Source organism: Physeter macrocephalus, chromosome 16, assembly GCF_002837175.3.
Source record: "Physeter macrocephalus isolate SW-GA chromosome 16, ASM283717v5, whole genome shotgun sequence".
Classification (NCBI taxonomy): domain Eukaryota; kingdom Metazoa; phylum Chordata; class Mammalia; order Artiodactyla; family Physeteridae; genus Physeter; species Physeter macrocephalus.
The window spans coordinates 54,147,228-54,165,437 of record NC_041229.1 but is presented as its reverse complement, the minus strand read 5'-3'; the positions used below and the strand labels follow the sequence as shown (position 1 = coordinate 54,165,437).

The following is an 18,210-nucleotide window of genomic DNA, read 5'->3' as shown; positions in this document are numbered from 1 at the left end:
AGAGAACATAATTCCAAGTTTTAAAAATAATCATTTATATATGAATATATATTTATTTTATAATAAACATCATGTTTCTGTGATTACAGGTGGAAAGGAGCAGGAGAAAGAACCGACATTTGCAGGTGATGAACTGAGGCTTAAGAGAAATTGAATAACTCGCTGAAGGTCATGCAGCCAGCAAATGGGGGAGAAAGGATTTGAATCCAGACAATCTAGGTACAGATCCTGTACTTTTAATCACTGTGGTATGTTGCTTCTCAGGTGCTTTAGATACATCACCTGTAATCCTCATAGCAACCCTGCAAGGTAGGCCTTACTATTCTTATTTTACAGTCACACAGCATCTTTGGGCCACAGTTTCTCCATCTCTGAAATGGGCATGAATGCCCCCATCAGTGGGTCAGCGTGCAACACATGAGAAGGTGCAGGTGACAGCACTTCACAGAGGGCTTCCTAAAGAGCAGTACATGCAAAGGGAACATCTTCTTCCTCAAATGGGCCGCACAGAGGAATTCGCATTTTGTGGTGAGTCTGGGCCTCTGCTTGCCAGCCTGCCTTGCTGCCCCCCCTCAGCAACCAGGGCTCGGGGTGAATCTGGAGGCAGGCTAGGTTGACTGGGCAGCCCTGACAGAGGATTAGGAGACTGGGAGTAACTAAGTCATATCCAGGATCTATTCCCCACTTTAAAAATGTAGACAACGACCACAAGTGAAAACAGAAACAAACCAATGAAGCTAAACCCAACTCAGCCATATTGTGTAGCTTTTTTTTTTTTTGGTCTCAGTTTAAAAACACTGCAACAACATTCTTAATGAAGCTTGAAATTCCAGTTTACTTTGTAAAGGATTGCTTTAAGCCTAGCAAATTGGGAAAGAAGAGAAACCAGAAGTTCTCAGATAACTTGAAGAGCCACGGTCAGGGTTACGATAGAGCCGTGAGTCCGAAGGCTGGGCACACTGAAAAGCTCTCATGTGGCCAGACCTCAAAGACTATGCAGTTTCTGTCACCTGCCAGCTGTGTGACCTGGGCAAAATACTTCCCCTTACTAAGTCCTAGCTTCCTCATCATAAGAAAAGAGTAAGGGGATAAGAATACCATACACCTCCCAGTGTTGTTGGATGGGTACACAATTGCTTTGCAAACAGTAAAATGACATATAAGTTACCACTGTCATCCTCTGGTCTGTTCTGTGGTACTGTTGTAGCCTATTTAAATTCGAGTAAGTACTCACACTACATGTCTAGGAGGAGGATAAAGCACTAGGAGGAGGTGGTCCATAAGACCACACAGAATATGGCCCAAGACCCTTGGGTCCTAGTCCAGCTGTGTTAATGACTTTCTGTGTGACTTCGATGTATATGACGTCACATTCCCTCTCTGGGCCCCAGTTTCCCGGTCTGTAATGTGCAGGGGAGTAGAAGGAGGGAGCTGTAGTCTGTGTTCTCTGTCTCCTCCAGTCCTGTTACTCACATTAACCTCTGCTAATCCCTTCTCCAAGCCCCTGAGTCACATCAGCCAAAAACAATCTCTCAGCGAGACACTAACATTTTTTTCCCTCCACCCTGACTTATTTATCTGGGATTATGCTGTGTCCCACAGCATGGCTGAAATAAAGGCATCTGTTTCATTCTACCTCCATTAGATTTGGTTGTTTGGATAACAACTTCTTCCAAATAACTGTGAGCTTCCTGAGGGAGATAGACAGGGTCACGTTCATCGGTCTTGATATCCTCTTAGAAAGGAGTGTGGTACCTGGTAGACAGCAGGAGCCTAGCAAATGTATGCTTGAACTGCAAACAGCCAAGTGCTAAATCTGGCTCACCCCCGTGCTGCCCTGCCTCTCCCTCCACTAAAACTGTCCCTGTTTAGCCAAGACCCAGAGGGGCCAGTGAGGATAGTCTTGCCCCCTCCAGCACTTGGGGACAGTCTAACCCTTACGGTTGTTTCATCTGTGCCACCCTGCAAAGTGGGGACCCTCTGCCCCTTCCTCTTGGCTCCCCCAATGGGTAGAGAGCCCACCAAACTGAGAGGGCCCTGAGGTGAGACATTCCCTCATTTCTCAGTGGAGAACCCAAGGCCAAGCTCCCTCAACAGTCTGGTCTCCCCACCTAGCTGTCTTCCTCACCATGATGATCCATGGGATGTCTTCCTGGCTGGACTGGAAGCCCCATGGGACAGGGGGTACATCGCAGCTCCCAGGAGGGTACCTAGGCATTTGATAATATCAGTTGAATGAGTGGATGCTCCTTTACTACAGCAATTATCCCACTGCATTGCAACTGGTGCTGTTTCTCTCTCCAGGCTGTGAACTTCACAAAGGCAGGGGCTGTGTCTTATTTGTCTCTGAAGCCCCAAGACCCAGGATAGGGCCCAATGCAGAGTAGACATTCAGCTAATGTTTGCTGAGTGAGTGAATGAACTCAAGTTACAGTAGTACTATTGTATGGCATTCGTAAAAAGTATGTAAAAGCTCATTCCAGCCCATAACATGCTCCATAAACGGAAAAGGTATATTCTCCTACACTTGGGGATTTTCTGATTGTTCTTTGCCACTTCGTGCTGGTTCATCTCCATGGCGGCTGGAGAAGGCTCTGTTCCCCTGGGGCCGGGATCAGCCCTGTTTCCTATGATGAGAAGCTCTTTCTCCCACCAAAGCTGTGGGGCTTTTGGCTCCTGTGTGCCCATGCTCCCTGTCAGCACTGGGGAGTCCCAGCACTGGGAGGGCTGCCTCTGAAGGATGGTGAACAGAGGGTACACTAGCACTGTGTTTCATGTGAGGGGGTAAATGAACCCTGTTTTATAACTTATTCTGGTATGCGTGTTACGGGGGAGTGCACCCTCTCCCCACATTTCTCAGGGACATTCAATTCTTTTGCTGCCCAGATAGCCAACAGCTTTGGCCAAGACCTGAGAAGGGAATGACTTCATGGTACGGCTCCTCTCCCTTTCTTTTCTAACTATGGGAATGGCATTGCTAGTCATGGAATTGCGTCTACACAGGCAAAGTGAAGGGGGGGAGTCAGGCAGATAATTTAGGCTGACATCTCTTCCCTATGAAGAGCCAGTACGATTGTACTTTATCTTGCCTGAAGACAGGGCTACTTGGTGCCTTTCCCTGCTTTGCCCAAGATGTTTTCTCCCTCCTTTCCAAGAAATGCCTGCCTGCTTAAGCTTCACCTTCTCGATGAATGTTTTCTTACTCTCACAACAGCCAATACAGAAGTCGGCAACTGCCCTTATCACTGTCCGTTAGCCCTTAACTTTGGTCTTCCTCCCTCATTTGAGCTCCTGGAGTGTGGTGACCGGACTTACTCATCTCTGTGCCTGGCCTAGGGCCTGGCTCCGTAACAGCACAGAATGAATGAGCTCCACAAATCTCAGACTAAGGGATTAAGGGACATTTCAGCCCTGTGAGATCTCAAGAGGAGAGCAGGGACCCACTGCCTCTGCCTGGCTACCATGACCCAACCCCACGAGCTCCTTGTCGACAATTACCCCACGAGGCCCAGGACTGGGTGCATCAGGCCCGACCACCTCCTGGATTCATGCAGCAGACCGAAGGACTGAAAGCTGGCTCAGACAAAGACCAGTGGCCTGAAACAGCCCAAGGTTGCCAGAGCCAACTCAAGGCAAACGAACCACAGTAATCACAACAGCACACACTTGCCCTTTTAATTCTTCTGGCGCTTTGAGATTGTAGAATCACGCTAAGTAGAAGGTTCCCAAAGGTTGGGATGCTGAGTTTCTGGCCTGTTGATTTCCTACTCTGTGCAGTATATCAGAAAGTCCCTTGGTATAAATATGAGGGAGCTGCATAAACACATCTGCACTAGGCCAACTGTTAGGCCATTATTATAAAGGAAGGATTAACTGTCTTGATCTTTTTTTTTTTTTTTCCCCCATATCTCCATCTTTTTCTTCTCCTAGTAACCCCTTGAGATTGGTAGAGTCAGGAGGAATCAACCCATCTTCCAAGCAGAAAAGCAAAGCACATTGTGTTTGTATTTATACAAGTTCCACACAACAGAAAGACAAAGGCTAATTCTAGGACTAATATAAAGACTGCAAGGGCTCTTATGATCCAATGGCCTCACTTGATAAATAGGGGGTGTGAGGCCCACTGACATCGAGTAGCTTGCTTAAGGACACACAGAGCACCAAAGACAGAATTGGGATTAGAACCCTGGACTCTTCACTCTCAGCTAATAAAAGTTTCACGAGACTAGGCCTCCCTTCCTTAGGGTTTTGACCACCCAGCACTTGAAAAAAACCCAACAGCAAAGACAAATTCTACTACAAACCCACAGGGACAGAAGGTGTAGAGGCAAAGGTGGCCCCCAGCATGCTTGGTGAGGGTTACCACCAGAATCAGGGGAGAAGGGACCTTGACAAAGGTAACCCAACCTCCCTCCCCTGGAGAAGCATCCTTTCTGCCACTTTCTGTGGTACAGAATTGGGTGGCCTCTTCTCGTCCACTTGCAATGGCGGTATCTCGTAACGTTGACAGGCAACTCATTCCATTAATGAATTATTAGAAAATTCCTTCTTCCATATGCCTTCTCCTCTGCACTTGCTCTCAGAGGGTAACTAATTTTGTTTGCACCAGCTAATTTTAATGAATTCAAATGGAACAACCAGTGATATGCGCTCCTTCCTTAGATGACATGTGCCGTTTTATGCCTACCCTGCAGGCCCCCTTGACTGGACAGTTGGTGTGTTGGTGGCCTGTTATCTCAGTAATGCCCATCCTCCACTCTGTGCTTCCCACAGCCCTGGAGATGCACAGCACCCATGGGTGCCAGAGCCCTACCTCCATCGTTGTCTTTGCTGTCACCACAGGCGGTTTCCATGGACGTGTCACAGCCAGCTCCTCTCCAGCCCAGCTGGCAGACGCAGTGCCACCCATTCAGGTCCAAGGTACATCTGCCGTTGCCATTGCACAAGCCAGGGCAACCCTCTGCAAGGCAAAGCACACGGAATCAAGGTATGATCATCCACAGCCAACTGGTCACATACACGCACACTCTGCCTGTCAACTTACAGAAGGCTTTCACATCCATCAGCACATTGATGCCCTCAGCACCCGGGGAGGCCTATCATTAGAACTGCCACTTTACCTCTGAGGCAACTGAGACTCAGAGGTGGAAGGCCTTACTAAGGATGCACAGGCAGGATGTGGCAGGCATAGGTCTGAAACCCACACCTTCTGTATCTGAAACCCCCTCTTTCAAAAGTGATCAGGATTCTAGAGCAGGAGACAGTGGATGTGGGCTTGTCCAAATTTGATCAGTGGAGCTTTTTGGCTGACCCTTGCTCCTTGCTCACTCTTGCCTGTTTTTCCTGTCTCTGGTGGCTGTGTGGAACAAAGGAATTATCCCTCTATTTACTCCTCTTGTCCCCTCAGCACTTCTGGGTCTCATTCTAAAAGGCTGTACTTTTTTCGGGCCTTGTTACTAGGTTCATTGTACTGAACCTTAGGCTTCTCATTTATTTTGTCCTATTTTCTCCTAAACAACTGTCTTTGCTTTCAGGAAGAGTCCTGGAGTCTTTTTTCCCCCATCTTATCTACAGCCAGTAAAGGGAACCCGGATGACGGCCACGAGAGAGACTAAGCAGGGCTGTCTCTGATTGCCATTGCAGGTTTGGGCAGGTTTCCTTTCCCTAATTTTCTTCATCTGTACATCTGTCTGCCTGTCTGTCATTTATTAAGCACCTTCTCTGGGCTAGCACTGGAGGTACAGAGGTGAGTAAGACCTACTTCTTATTCTTGAGGAGCATGTAGCCTATCAAAGGAGACAGGTTTGTATAAGCAAAATATTTCACTGCTAAGTACCCTGAGGGAGATGTACAAAATATGGTGGGAACCAAATACAGGAGTGGCCATCTGTCTGAGAGGGCTGTGGGTGATTTAATCAAGGCGGGTCAGGCAATATTTAGACTCTGCCTTAGTTCTGCTTTGACTATATCATAAGGTGGGGAGTTATTATTCAAGTAGATTTGCAGGTTTTTTGTTGACCACCTTTTCAAACCCCTCTCTCTCTGAGTCTGTAGCTTAGAAATCTAGGCCTGAGAATCTGTGAAGTTACACGGTTTACTCCAGCTTCTGTGTTGCTGCTTGGTTTTCATTCAAGTCCTCCTTTTAACAAATCTGCCAATTCCTTTCTCAGAGGGGCTATCAAAATATTACCTCCCTGGGATGTCTTCTCTGGCCCTGCTCAGTCTCAGGGAAAGGTATGGATGTGAAAGCACTCTGCCATCTATAAAACTTGTTTTATTATTAAGAGCAGCAAATACAGCTACAAACTAAATTTTCTATCATGAAATAACTGAAAACTGACCCATTATTCTTAAATGGGACAAACGTGGATGTGGCTGTCTGACATAAGACCTAGGCCAAGGTAGGTACTCACTAAATGGCCGATCAAATAGAATCTAAAGATGTAGTGTTTCAAGGCCTTTTGATAGTTGACTGTTCTTACAAAGTAAAAGAAAAGAACATGTTCATTTACACTTGAGATGTTCAATACAGATGTTCAATACCAATCAGTCAATCTGGCCACTGTGTTCCATTCAAAGGGAGAAACATTTACGGAGTGTGTACTCTGAGCCTAGGAGGGATTCCTGCGGAAGTTTTGAAGCAAATGTAGATTACGGGGTCACAGCAGAAGCCTGCTGGGAAAGGTGGGAAGCCAGCAGCATGGCCACCCCAAAAGTGATCGAGAAAGCAGTTGAAAAGCACAGGAGCAGTGCTGTGACGTGCAGGTGACCGCCCAGGCATTCTGACTCCGTAGCTAACATCAGCCACCCCTCCTGATCTAAGCAAATACACACTCCCTCTTCTTCCAATTAGTCCCATTGAAAGTTTTGTCCATCCAGCTGAGACTTTAAATTAAGCATCATATGTATTTGAGATCAGTTTTGGAGGAAGAAGAGTCCAATCGTTAAGAATGGTAGTAGACTGCTTTCTCTTGCTCCAAGATGTAGCCTCTTGTAAGATGCAAATAACATCTCTTATCTAAGAGCACAAGCTTGGGAGCCACATCAAAGGCTGGCTCTGTCACACAGTGGCTTTAGGACACCCAGGCACCTTATTTAATTTCTCTGAGCCTCAGTCTACTTATAAAATGGGGTTGTTGGCAGGACTAAATAAGATAATGTATGCATGATGCACAAAGCCTGACATACAGCCTGAACACAGTATCTGAATCTTCTACTCACCTTGACCTTCTCTCTAGTTTAGTAGAGGGACTATAATATCATAAGTTGTATCCCTAACCTCAGGTAGGGGTCATAGAAAGGCAAAATAGAAAACTGAGGCAGTTATCTAGATCAGAGTTGGCAAGCTTTTTCGGTAAAGGTCCAGATAATAAATATTTTAGGCTTGTGAGCCATATGGTCTCTGTTGCAATTACCCAACTCTGCCATTGTAGCTTGAAAGGAGCTACGTACAATTTATAAATCAATGGGCATGGCTGTGTTCCAATAAAACTTTATTTACAAAAACAAGTGATGAGCCAGATTTGGTCTGTGTGCTGTAGTTTGCCAAACCCTGGCTTAGATGCTTCAGGACAGTGATGACAATGCCAGTTGCCATATACTGAAGGTCTCCTATGGCTTGCCACTGTGCTAGACATTCTACATATATTATTTCCAAACTAAGTAACTTTTGGTTATATTTTCCAGATCCTTATTTACTAGGGCAGTGCCAATCTCACACCATTTAATCCTAAATTTTTAATAAAAACCATGTGTTATAATACAGTATGGACTTTGTACCTAGACAGACCTCAGTTTAAATCCCAGTACCACCATTTTACTTACTACCTGTGTGATGACTGGCAAATTATTTAACTCTCTAAGCCTCAGTTTTCTCATCTGTAAAATGGAGGTAATATGTAATTCAAAGAGTTATTAAGAAGATTAATGGGATAATGTATATCAATTATTTAGCACAGTGGGTAACGCTGGTAGGCATTTAATAAATGACAGCTGCTATTATTATTATTATTATTGGGTTTATTTGTTTTAACATTGTATAACTTGACTAAGAAACTCACAAACCAGAAAATAACCTTTTGCCAGTCCAAACTGTGTCAATGTTTGGGTCAAAAGCTGTGGTCCTCATAAATACAAACCTTGCCAGAGGGAGCTGAGACAAACCCAATGACGTGGTCATGGGGCCAACACGCAGCTCAGCAGGAAGCAGCGAGATGGGTTCAGGGTCACGAGTCTCACACCAGGCCCACCGTTTCATGCTTTCCTAGCACTCTTTCCCCCTGAGAGCAACTGTCCCGAGCATACTCAAATTATTAATTTTGCAATAGTTTACTGCCTTACTCCCTCCATTAGAATGTAAACTTGCCATAAAGTTGCCATACTTGCCATAAAGGCAACTTTGGACCTAATCCAGTGCCTTGCATGTAGCCAGTACTCAGTATATATTTGTTGAAATGAATCAGTGAATGAGGTGGAGACCTAGGTCCTGCCTGACTAAGCTGTGGGATCTTGGGAAAGTGATTTTTCCTTTTTGGCCTCAATTTCCTCATCTGTGAAATGAAGATTTGGATGAGATGCTCTGCTAGGTCCCTCCAGTACAGCCACCCAATAGAGAAGGTCAAAACAACTTCAAATTTGATGATTTTGTTCTTAATTTCAACAAACGTTACTTAACACCTACTGGACACCAGGCATGTGCTAATTCTGGGGTATACAGAGCTGAGATATAGCCTCTGCCCTCAATATTTTTATATTCTATTTATCGATACCCTTTGTTCCAGGGCAATTTAAAATGGATCTTATAATCTCAAACAATACTTCTCAAAGTGAATTCTTTGAACTACTAGTTCTGTGAGGTCCTCAAATACAAACTTCTGTAAGTCTGGAAAACAATATATCCTATATTCTTTTTTTTTTTTTTATCCTATATTCTTATCCTAGAAAGTCACACTAAATATTAATACACTAAAGGCTCTTGGAAGTCTTATAATAAAGAAACCTGCTTATTTGAGTATCAGACCGCTTTCCTCAGAAGTATTCCTCCCCTACCCACGACCATTTACAATAATGCAGAATATTCCATTCCACAAAACCCTCTGTGGGAAGCTCCTCTTAGCATACAGTGCCTGGTGCAACACATTCTGTGCTGCTCTTAAACTGCCAGGAGGAGCCCGTGTTCTTGGGCAGGGTAAGCTCTACATGTGAAATCACAGGAGCACTCTCTCCACAGTTTCTTCAAATGGACCAGGTTCTATCCCGAGGGTCTGCACTGTCCTACCAGTTTCAGGGTTTCAGAGAGAACCGCAGTACCTGTGGCTTGAATGAGGTTTGCTCTCAAGTAGGAATTTGCATCTGGGATCATCACACCCCCATTAGCCAGGAATGAGGAAGCCTCCTCTGGGGGACTTACTGACTTTCTTAAAGCAATATGCCCATCTTTACCCATTGCTAAAGCTCATTAATTCCACAACCCTGAAATTCATCAATAATTCAGAGAGCCCAAGTGACAGAGAGCCCAAGAGCCCAAGTCGTTCACCTCTGGAACGACTCACACCAGGCATTTGCCAGAGCCAAAATAATGTAATTTTAAGGTTTAGAGAAGGGCTAATAAGCTTTTGAAAAGAAACGATGCCCTTTAAATGACAGGGGACCGCTTTATCTTCAACCTCCTGCTTAAGCCTGGGAAGAAGCCTCCCTTGAAGCTAGAAGACTTTCAGAATCCTTGAAGGTATTTATTTTTTACTACAGTGGTAAAGCAGCTATGCAACACACCTAACACAACAAATGTCCCATTTATGTTTCTCTTTCTGGTTTTCTTGTACTTTTTCATCCTTACAGTTACTTCCCTAGACAAGGTCACCATTTTTTCCCTCCTAGATGACAGCAACAGTCTCCTAGCTGGTCTCTTTGCCCCCAGATGTTCCTTTTCAACTCTTTTCCACAATATGGCCAGATCGATCCTTCCAAATCACAAATGTCATCAAGTCATTATCCCGCTTTTAAAAGCCTTCAGTGGCCTCTCATACGCTTATGCTACGGCCCACGGTCTTGGTCTATTATGAGGCCCTGCCTGAGTTGGGGAGAGCTCTTCTTGCTAAGTGGCCGTGGGACTTTCTCTATCACAATCGTCATCATACTTTGTTGGAATTATTTGTTTTAGTGTCTTCTCTGCTAGGCTGGGACCACTTCCGTTGTGTGGCATCCACATTTCCTGGCACTTAGGAGGAGTTCAACATACTTGTTGAGTGACTGTTGTTTCCTCAGTGTCTTCCAATGCAAGTGGAAAGCAAAGAACAAAAGCTGGTTTGTCTCTGAACTGCAAAATACTCTACTCTGAAAAGTCTGGGGTTTGCATTATATCAGCCTCTGAATTCTTTTGCGGGGGAGTTACTAGTACCCATTATACCAGAAAGCCAGCCAGATGGGGGCTTGGTCCAGACCTAGATTTTGGCAAGAAACATTTGTCTTTTAAAGCAAGTTATGATTCACTGACCCAATCCAGCTCAAGGTTTGGTGACATATTTTCTGAACTAAAGATCAGAACGGGTGGTTTGAGAGAATACGGGTCACTTCCTGGTGAGGTTGCCAGTTTGGAAGACAGTTTGGAGGAAGAATTTTGGAAATTAATGGGACATTCTTGGTGACTTACCGTGACAGATGAAAGAATACTGGAAATACGGATTAGGCCAGGAAATACAAAATCCTGGTTCTGCCACTTACTAGGAGTGTGATCCAGAATGGGCCACTCAGCTTTTTCAACTTTAATTTCCTTCTCCAATCAAATGAGTATATCTATTCACTTGAAAAAATTCACAGGACTCCCTTAAGACTCACGGATATGGAAAAACTTCACAAAGTAGGAAAAAAAATCCACCAGCTATTAAACTTAATCCATCCTGAGGATTCCTCTGATAATGCTTATGTGTGAAATGCCTATTTTAAAGAGGCTCAGAGGTGCTACTCTTTCTTGCTGCAATAATTTTATTCTTGGTTGAAGGCCAGTACGTGAAATGCGAGGAAGCTTGCTTCTCAACACCATTGGATGGGCCCTAGTACCACCTTTGCTGTATTTGGCAGAGATATTCCAGTTGAAAAGCATTCAGTCATTTACGTTTCCCTAAAATCCTAAAATCCTTTCCATCACTTTTTAAACAGCAGTTGCTATCTCTTATTAAAAGCCAATTTAACCTTTTTCTTTACAATTTCAAAAATCAGTCTGGCTAATGAAGTCCTTCTCCAAGTGAAGGGTGAGGCTAAGAATATGATGATAAAACAGCACAGCTAACATTTCTTGAAAATCATTCCTGCCCACGTGCTAAGCACTTTACATTCATTACTTTAATCAATCCTCATGCCATTCCTACCAGGCACGTCCTGTTTTCCTCATTTTATAAAGACTCTGAAGGGAAGAGAGATTAAGAAGCATGCCCAAGGTCATCCAGTTCATTAAGTACTGGAGTTTGGATTCAAACTCAGGCAGTCTGACTTCAGAGTATGTTTCCTTAACCAATGAGCACATTATTTGGTGCCTGGTGCTGTGTGAGGGCTTGAGGATAAAAAGCTGAAGATGGCAGGGTATTTCTCCTCGGGAAGCTTGGGGCCTTTCTGAAGCACACATATCTGATCATTCGGAGACTTATTCCTAGAGCAATGAGGCCCCTTTGGAAAATTGGGTACCATCTACTTAATGTAAATGTTTAAAACAGAAGGAATTACTTGGCCTGTAGGGAACACTCTTCAAAGATAAAACTTACCAAAGTCAGGCCTTCTCTGAAAAGGAAAAAAAAAAATCCAAACAAACAGACCATTCACTCCCTGAGGTCAGGGGTCTGTTTTCCCCCATTTCTCCAGTGCCTGTCACAGTATCTAGCACACAGTACTGGTACTAGTGGGAATGGAGTTCTTAAGATTTCTTAGTTTGCTCTGGGGTCTCTCCCTGTCTCAGGCCACCCACCCTGGTTCCCAGCATCTTCATTCTGATGGACCAGGGGACATAAGGCATGGGCAGGGTGACATGAGATGGGCTAGAAAGGGTGAGGGGGTGTATGTGTGTATGGGGAGAGAAGGACAAGAGCACAGTGGTAATGTCAAAAAACAGACTGAGTACCTGGGGCAGGGGAGAATGACACTCCAGGTATATCAACCATCTTGTGACCAAAACCCCGCCCTCTGGGCAGCGGCTGCTGTGACAAAGCCAGCCTGGGATGTGGCAGCATCGAGACACCTTGCTTATGGGGTATATATACATTTCTAGATATGCATTTCTTCTGTCTGTTATGCTCATACACAAGCACACACACAAAGACAATAGGAAAATAGAGGAAGGAAGACCATACCTTTAACTACCCTATCCAGATAGTGCGCTTGGGAAATAAAAGACAGCACATTTAAGGTAGGATCGAAAAAGTGCAATACTGCCTGTCACATAACCATGCCAGGTGCCAAGGAGACAAAGGGGGCTGCACCCCACATTTGGGACAGACCTGCCGGGGTGGGGAAAATAAAACCAAAGACAGGACAACACGAGAGAGAAGGAGGGAGAGCAAGCACATTCTCCAGGAAGGGCCAAAAGGAACGTCAACTCACTCTGTGATCCAGGCGTTTGGAAATGTGATCATATAAATAAGACATATGGATAAGGAGAACAGCAGAAAAAGGAGGATGGGAAGCTGCAAACGTGGCTACACTCCTGCTCCATCAGCTTTATGGAAAACTAGAACTTGCCCCTTTGTCTACCCAAAGCAGCATCCACCTTCCCTCCAGGGGGCGCAGCGGGACAAGAGCGAGGGCACCCTGCATGGGCAGAGGTGACCCCAGGAGGTTGGAATTCGGAAATAGGCAAAATGTGAGTCACCCCTGATATACACTAGGGAAGTAGGTTGAGTCTTTGGTCAAATATACTGCTAGCTTATCTGTTTGCCATTCTTGTATTTTCCACAGACACATGGGCCCACATAGACTTGAATGCAGAATGCCTGGTGTTCTAAGTAAGATGCATCTCTCCTTTGCATCTTACACAGAATGTGAGATGCAGGTCAATGGATGTCGCTGTGAAAGACAAGAAAAAGAAAAGAAAACCTGACTCCTTCTCAATGCTGATTAACTTAAAAGGTAGAATGACGTATGCTTTGTTTTCCAACGCACACATCATCGTTATCATCACACATCATCATTGGGGGGTTACATCCAAGCACTGAATTATTTGGCAATCTAAGGTTTTGCTCATTGGTGAGGATGGGTGTCAAATGTGGCTCTGAACTAAACCTACTGTGCATATACATGGGTGCCTGGCTGTGTGCCTGGGGCAGGGCAGACCTCTTCATTCCCAGCATAAATCAGTAACAGCATTTCACCTTCCCTATTGGGCTGTGGTCACAGCCATCGGAGGAGCTGCCCTAGCACCTCCTTCTCTATACCTCCTCCACATGTGCTCCCACAAAGGCTGGAGAGATGGCCATTTCCTGAAGGGCTGATGCTTTCAGCTGGGCTGGTCCCCACCCTCAGCTCGATTTCACACGTGAATCAAAAGTCCATAAGAGAGGGCTCAACTGCAATGGTGGGGCCTTATCTGGAAGCCCTAGGGTTCTATAAACTGTAAGCACATTCTTACTCTCTCCATAAAAGAAATATAAATTTTATGTTTTCAATCCTCTGGATAGGACAGACACCGTGGCTGTTCATCAATATATATTTGCCTCCTAAGACTGGTGGATGAGAGGGTAGGTTCTTAGTTCAGGCATCCATGTGGTCTGTGCTTCAAGAGGAAATACGTTCCCGGAGGCTGCAGAGCCAAGTGGAAAATTGGGGAGAGGAGTTTTCACTGGGTCTGCACGCTTCCCCTTCATTCCTACAGACGCTGCACAGTCCATGAGCTAACAGGATGTAAGAAGGGAAAGTGAAGGGGAGTGGTGTATTTAAGCAGGACTGAACAAACAAAGCTGTGGGATGACAGACAGTGAAAAACAGGGTCAGCCCACATGAAAAACAACCTAGGAAACATCTCTGGTGAAGGCGAAGACTTTCTCGATTCTTGGTTCATCTGTCACCTGCGTCTTAGGCAAAAGCTCATTCATCTAATTTTGCAAAGTGATCTAAAATTTCTTAGACGTCATCTCCCAGGATATGCCATCGGAGAACCACAACACACAGGATCTCCTGGCTCAGCGGGTGTTCTTAGCTTTCAGATCTGCAGAGTGTTGTGGAGGGTCATAATCATAGGTTTTGGTAATAACACTGAACCCAGCTACAGATGAGATGGAGTGAACCTAGATTTCTCTCACAGGGTTGGCAAGGATGACTCGGCTGGATGAGACACCATCACTGGGGTTCAGATGACCATACCACTGCGCAGCATCCACTTGGAGGGAGTTCTCTGACCAGAAAAACGTCTCCAAACTTAACGGTGATATCATGGCTCTGGTGATGAGTAGAGATTATATCCACCATATAGGCTAATCTCCCCAAACCCAGGGGCTGACCTCAGAGAGGTCCCTCTGTCTCTCTTCTATTGCTGTAAGAACTATTTAGCAATAAAGATCTCTATTAAATATGTTTTTAGTACCTTTAAAAAATGCTTACTAATTTCTCAGACCACAGGAAGGAACACCAGCCAGTGGGAGTGACGGAGGCACACTCAGGTCGTAATCAATGTTGTGGGTTTCAGGAGACAACAGCGGATTCCACAAACCCCGGGATTCCTTCCCCACACAGTGACCTCAGGACACACTGTGAAAAAAGCTGATAACAGCCAGTCAATACCAAGACCAAGAGCTTTCTGGGAATGGAAAAGAGCTTCCTTGCCTCTATTGAAAATGAAAGTGGTAACTGGGTCTTTGAAGTCCAATGCCATTTACTTATAAAAGGCATATGCAGAAGTCCACACTGCTGTTTCTTTCACTGTTTGAAAAGCTTGGCACATATGCCCTTGACTCAAGTCATGTAAAAGTTCATCGTGATTTGAAAGCACTAACTTTAGGAAAGGAGGACGCAAAGTCCCTAAGCTTGCATTATGGATGGTGGATTCAGGGCTTCCCCAAATTCCTTCATCTTTCTCCTCCAGATTTCAGGATGAAGACGATGGAAGCAGAGTCATTTTCCTCTTGGACCACGCTTGTTTTTTCAACATTGTACATGTTTCTCACGCTGCTTCTATATTCCTGTCATTATGCAAAAAAGTGGAGATAGTGGAGGCACACAGCTATTTATAAGACAAGCTCTGAGCCTTAGCACAAGGGTAGCCTGTGAGGTCTTAGATCTCTTTAGCATTTCTATGACCTCCAACATGAAAGCTTCTTTCCTTCACTTGCCTGTACCAATAGAAGTTTCCAGAAATTTCTCTTAAGATAATCCCAAGACGCTTCAGGGGCCCCCATCAAAGGTTGTGAAGAACATGGCAGGAAGCTTATTCTTCAGGAGCCTCAGTTGACTCTAATAGTTGTATCATTGGTACCCGTTAGGTCAGGTGAAACAAGGATCATTATGGCAGGTGATGATTGGGGTGGCTATAGTCATCTGAACTTCTTTCAGATGGATGACAAATCATCAAAGAGATGTTCTTGTTAAGTTCTTGGATACATTAACGCTCTTCTCTCTTTGGACGAGGGATCAATGAGGAATAAGTGGCCAATGGCACCCACCCCAAGAGGGGCTCACGGAGCCCACTCACTGGTCTCGTTTCCCCCTCCTACCACGTGTGGGGTGAAAGCTCCCTGGACCTTCAACTAATCAAGTTCTTGCTCTGATAACATGGGGTAGATCCCTGTCCGTTTTCTCTTTCTCCTTGTCAGTATTTGTCCTACAACTCATGGGTCATGATGTAAGAGAATACCTCTGAGGAGGGATAAGCATAGGATTATCTCACAGGCGCTGATGCCTTGTGAATGCTTGTGAGCTCTTGGTTAAGGATTGTCTGATTACAAAAAAGAAACTTAAGAGCTACCGTTTAAAAGTGGACAAAGAACTCCAGAAGACTGTGTGGCCTTTCTTCATAATTTCCCTGCATCATGAAGTCTGGCTTTGCTCGCTCTAGTAATTGCATCATCAGAGTATTATTTTGATCTTTACTCCCAGAGGAGGATTCGTTTAAGAATCAAGATTTATATGATTGGACAGTTCTCCTGGAACCTAGTAAATAGTTCTGCATATCTGGCATCTTGAACAATCACAGCTTTGGGGTCAAGGTTGGAATTTTACAAATGTAATCAGAAGCTAGCATTTCCAACATGTGTTTTGGGACTTCATAGACAAGGGGCAGTGAAGTGAACAAAATAACTATCATAGAAGTGATCCAAAATGTTGGTAAGTGTTTTCAAAGAAATAGGAAAAATTAAACACCTTCTTAAATTTAGCTATGATTTTCAGCTTTCTCTAAAGAAACTGGAGGTCAAGCCCCAGACTTAAGAGACTCATAAAATTCCTGGAAAAGACGTCCAAAAATATGTTTTTGATGACTCTGTGTTGACCATATACTTGAGAAATGGAGCCTAATCAATCCATCTTACCTTAACTTCTAGACTAGGGAAACTGGGTTCCATATACACAAGTGGATGTATTACTAGTAAGTAAGTAAGAGTGAAAATGAAAAAATCCTTTTTTATTTGTGGGATATTTTTAGGAGCAGGTGATGGGTGTGCAGTCTGTGGGCAGTGGATGGGGGGCCGGAATTCCATCACCCCTGCAGGCCTCCTCCAGCTACCCCACTCTGTGATTCATAGAGGGAGAAACTGAAGCCCCCAGAGACCATGTGGTCTACCCATGGTGCTGTCACCAAGACTTTTCTTGAAGTTGCAAAGAGACAGATAATTCCTAACATAAGGAATTAAGATTTGAAATAGTCTTGCTTTTTGACAAAAATACTGTCATTAAAGAGGATGCCACTGCCAAATATCCTTTCATTTTGAAACCAATCTGTTTTCAGAAAAACCAGGTAGCTTCCATAAAAGAAAAGGTGGACCCAAGCCTCCCAAAGGAGATATTTAATTCCTCCTATATAATCTGCTCTGGGAAATGTCACTGGGGTAAGAAAATTTTTAAGCTGGGGACTTGACCAAAAGGAGCCCAGACTTGTCTTACTCTTTTATGCCAGCTGTTAGGGAACCAAGTCATTCTTTCCTGTTTATGGAGGGCAGCAGTGTGCAAATGAACAGGCCTTCCTCTCTTTGGATCCCACTGCATGGAGGTCTCTGAATCAGCATCGTGGATCCTGGCCTCTTCTCTGGTATGGGACAAAACCACACTGCAAAATATGAGCTAGCTGTTCTATGACCCATTGTATAATGATGAAATCTGATAACACGAGAAAATTTAACACTTTGAATTTCTAACTTTTCACACCAGCAGTTTTTGCTTTCCCTAAATGATCCTCACAGGGAGTGAAGTTCCCTGGAACATAAGAAAGTGCTTCTTGTTACCATCAAAGATTAAAAAGGGGTTTCTCCTTCTCATATCTACTCTGAAAAGAAAAAAGAAGGCACCGCCATTGTTTCCCTCGTTTGTATCTCATACTCCTTCCCTTCCATCCAGCAAGGTTACTAAAGTGTTCCTTCGGCACTAGGGTGTTGGGTTTCTGCTGGGGATGCAGCTGGCCACAGGCAGAGACGCACAGAGGGCAAGTTGCCATGCGGGGAGATTAGACAGGGTCAAAGGAAACGCGCACCACACAATGAAAGGTAATAGAATTCTGAGCCAAAGTCCTTTCATCTGAGCCACTATGACTAGTCCTTTACTTCTTCAATGTCCTGTGACAGTTTTCTGGTATTTTTGACTGTCAACCTCCCTCTTGAATCGTGCATATTTACCTCAGTGTATTTCTTATCCGGAGGGGAAAAAGCATCTGCAATCCCAAGGAGGAATTTGCTCTTAAAGGGTGACCACAGGGTGTGGAGGGGAGGTGGGAGGGGCTGGTTTGACTTCTTGGCATCAAAACAAAGAGATGTTCTTCAAGCTAGGCTGATGAACATCCACGAGACACTAGCTGGAACACAGCCTGTCCACAAGCCCTGCCATGAATCATCTGTGACTGGACGCAGGGAGAATTTCTGCAAATCCCTCGTCATTTGACTCAGACAAGATGCTTTAATCTTATAAAAGTCTGATATCCATAAACTTTTTGGAACTTGGTAAGGTGAGCCGAGGACTCTATAAGCAAGTGATAGAAAACAGAACGCACTCTCTCTGGGATCTGATTTTTTTTTTTTTTTTTTTTGTGGTACG

The 18,210-nt window shown here is 44.5% G+C and overlaps 1 protein-coding gene across 1 annotated transcript in view; it reads right to left on the bottom strand.

Annotated features, from left to right (window-relative positions):
* TENM4 (teneurin transmembrane protein 4) overlaps positions 1-18,210 on the bottom strand; it is a 758,990-nt gene that overhangs the window by 114,196 nt on the left and 626,584 nt on the right. Inside the window, exon 18 of the mRNA XM_055091504.1 lies at positions 4,814-4,960. Within this exon, the coding sequence (XP_054947479.1) occupies positions 4,814-4,960 (147 nt within the window). The remainder of the gene's footprint in view (positions 1-4,813; positions 4,961-18,210) is intronic.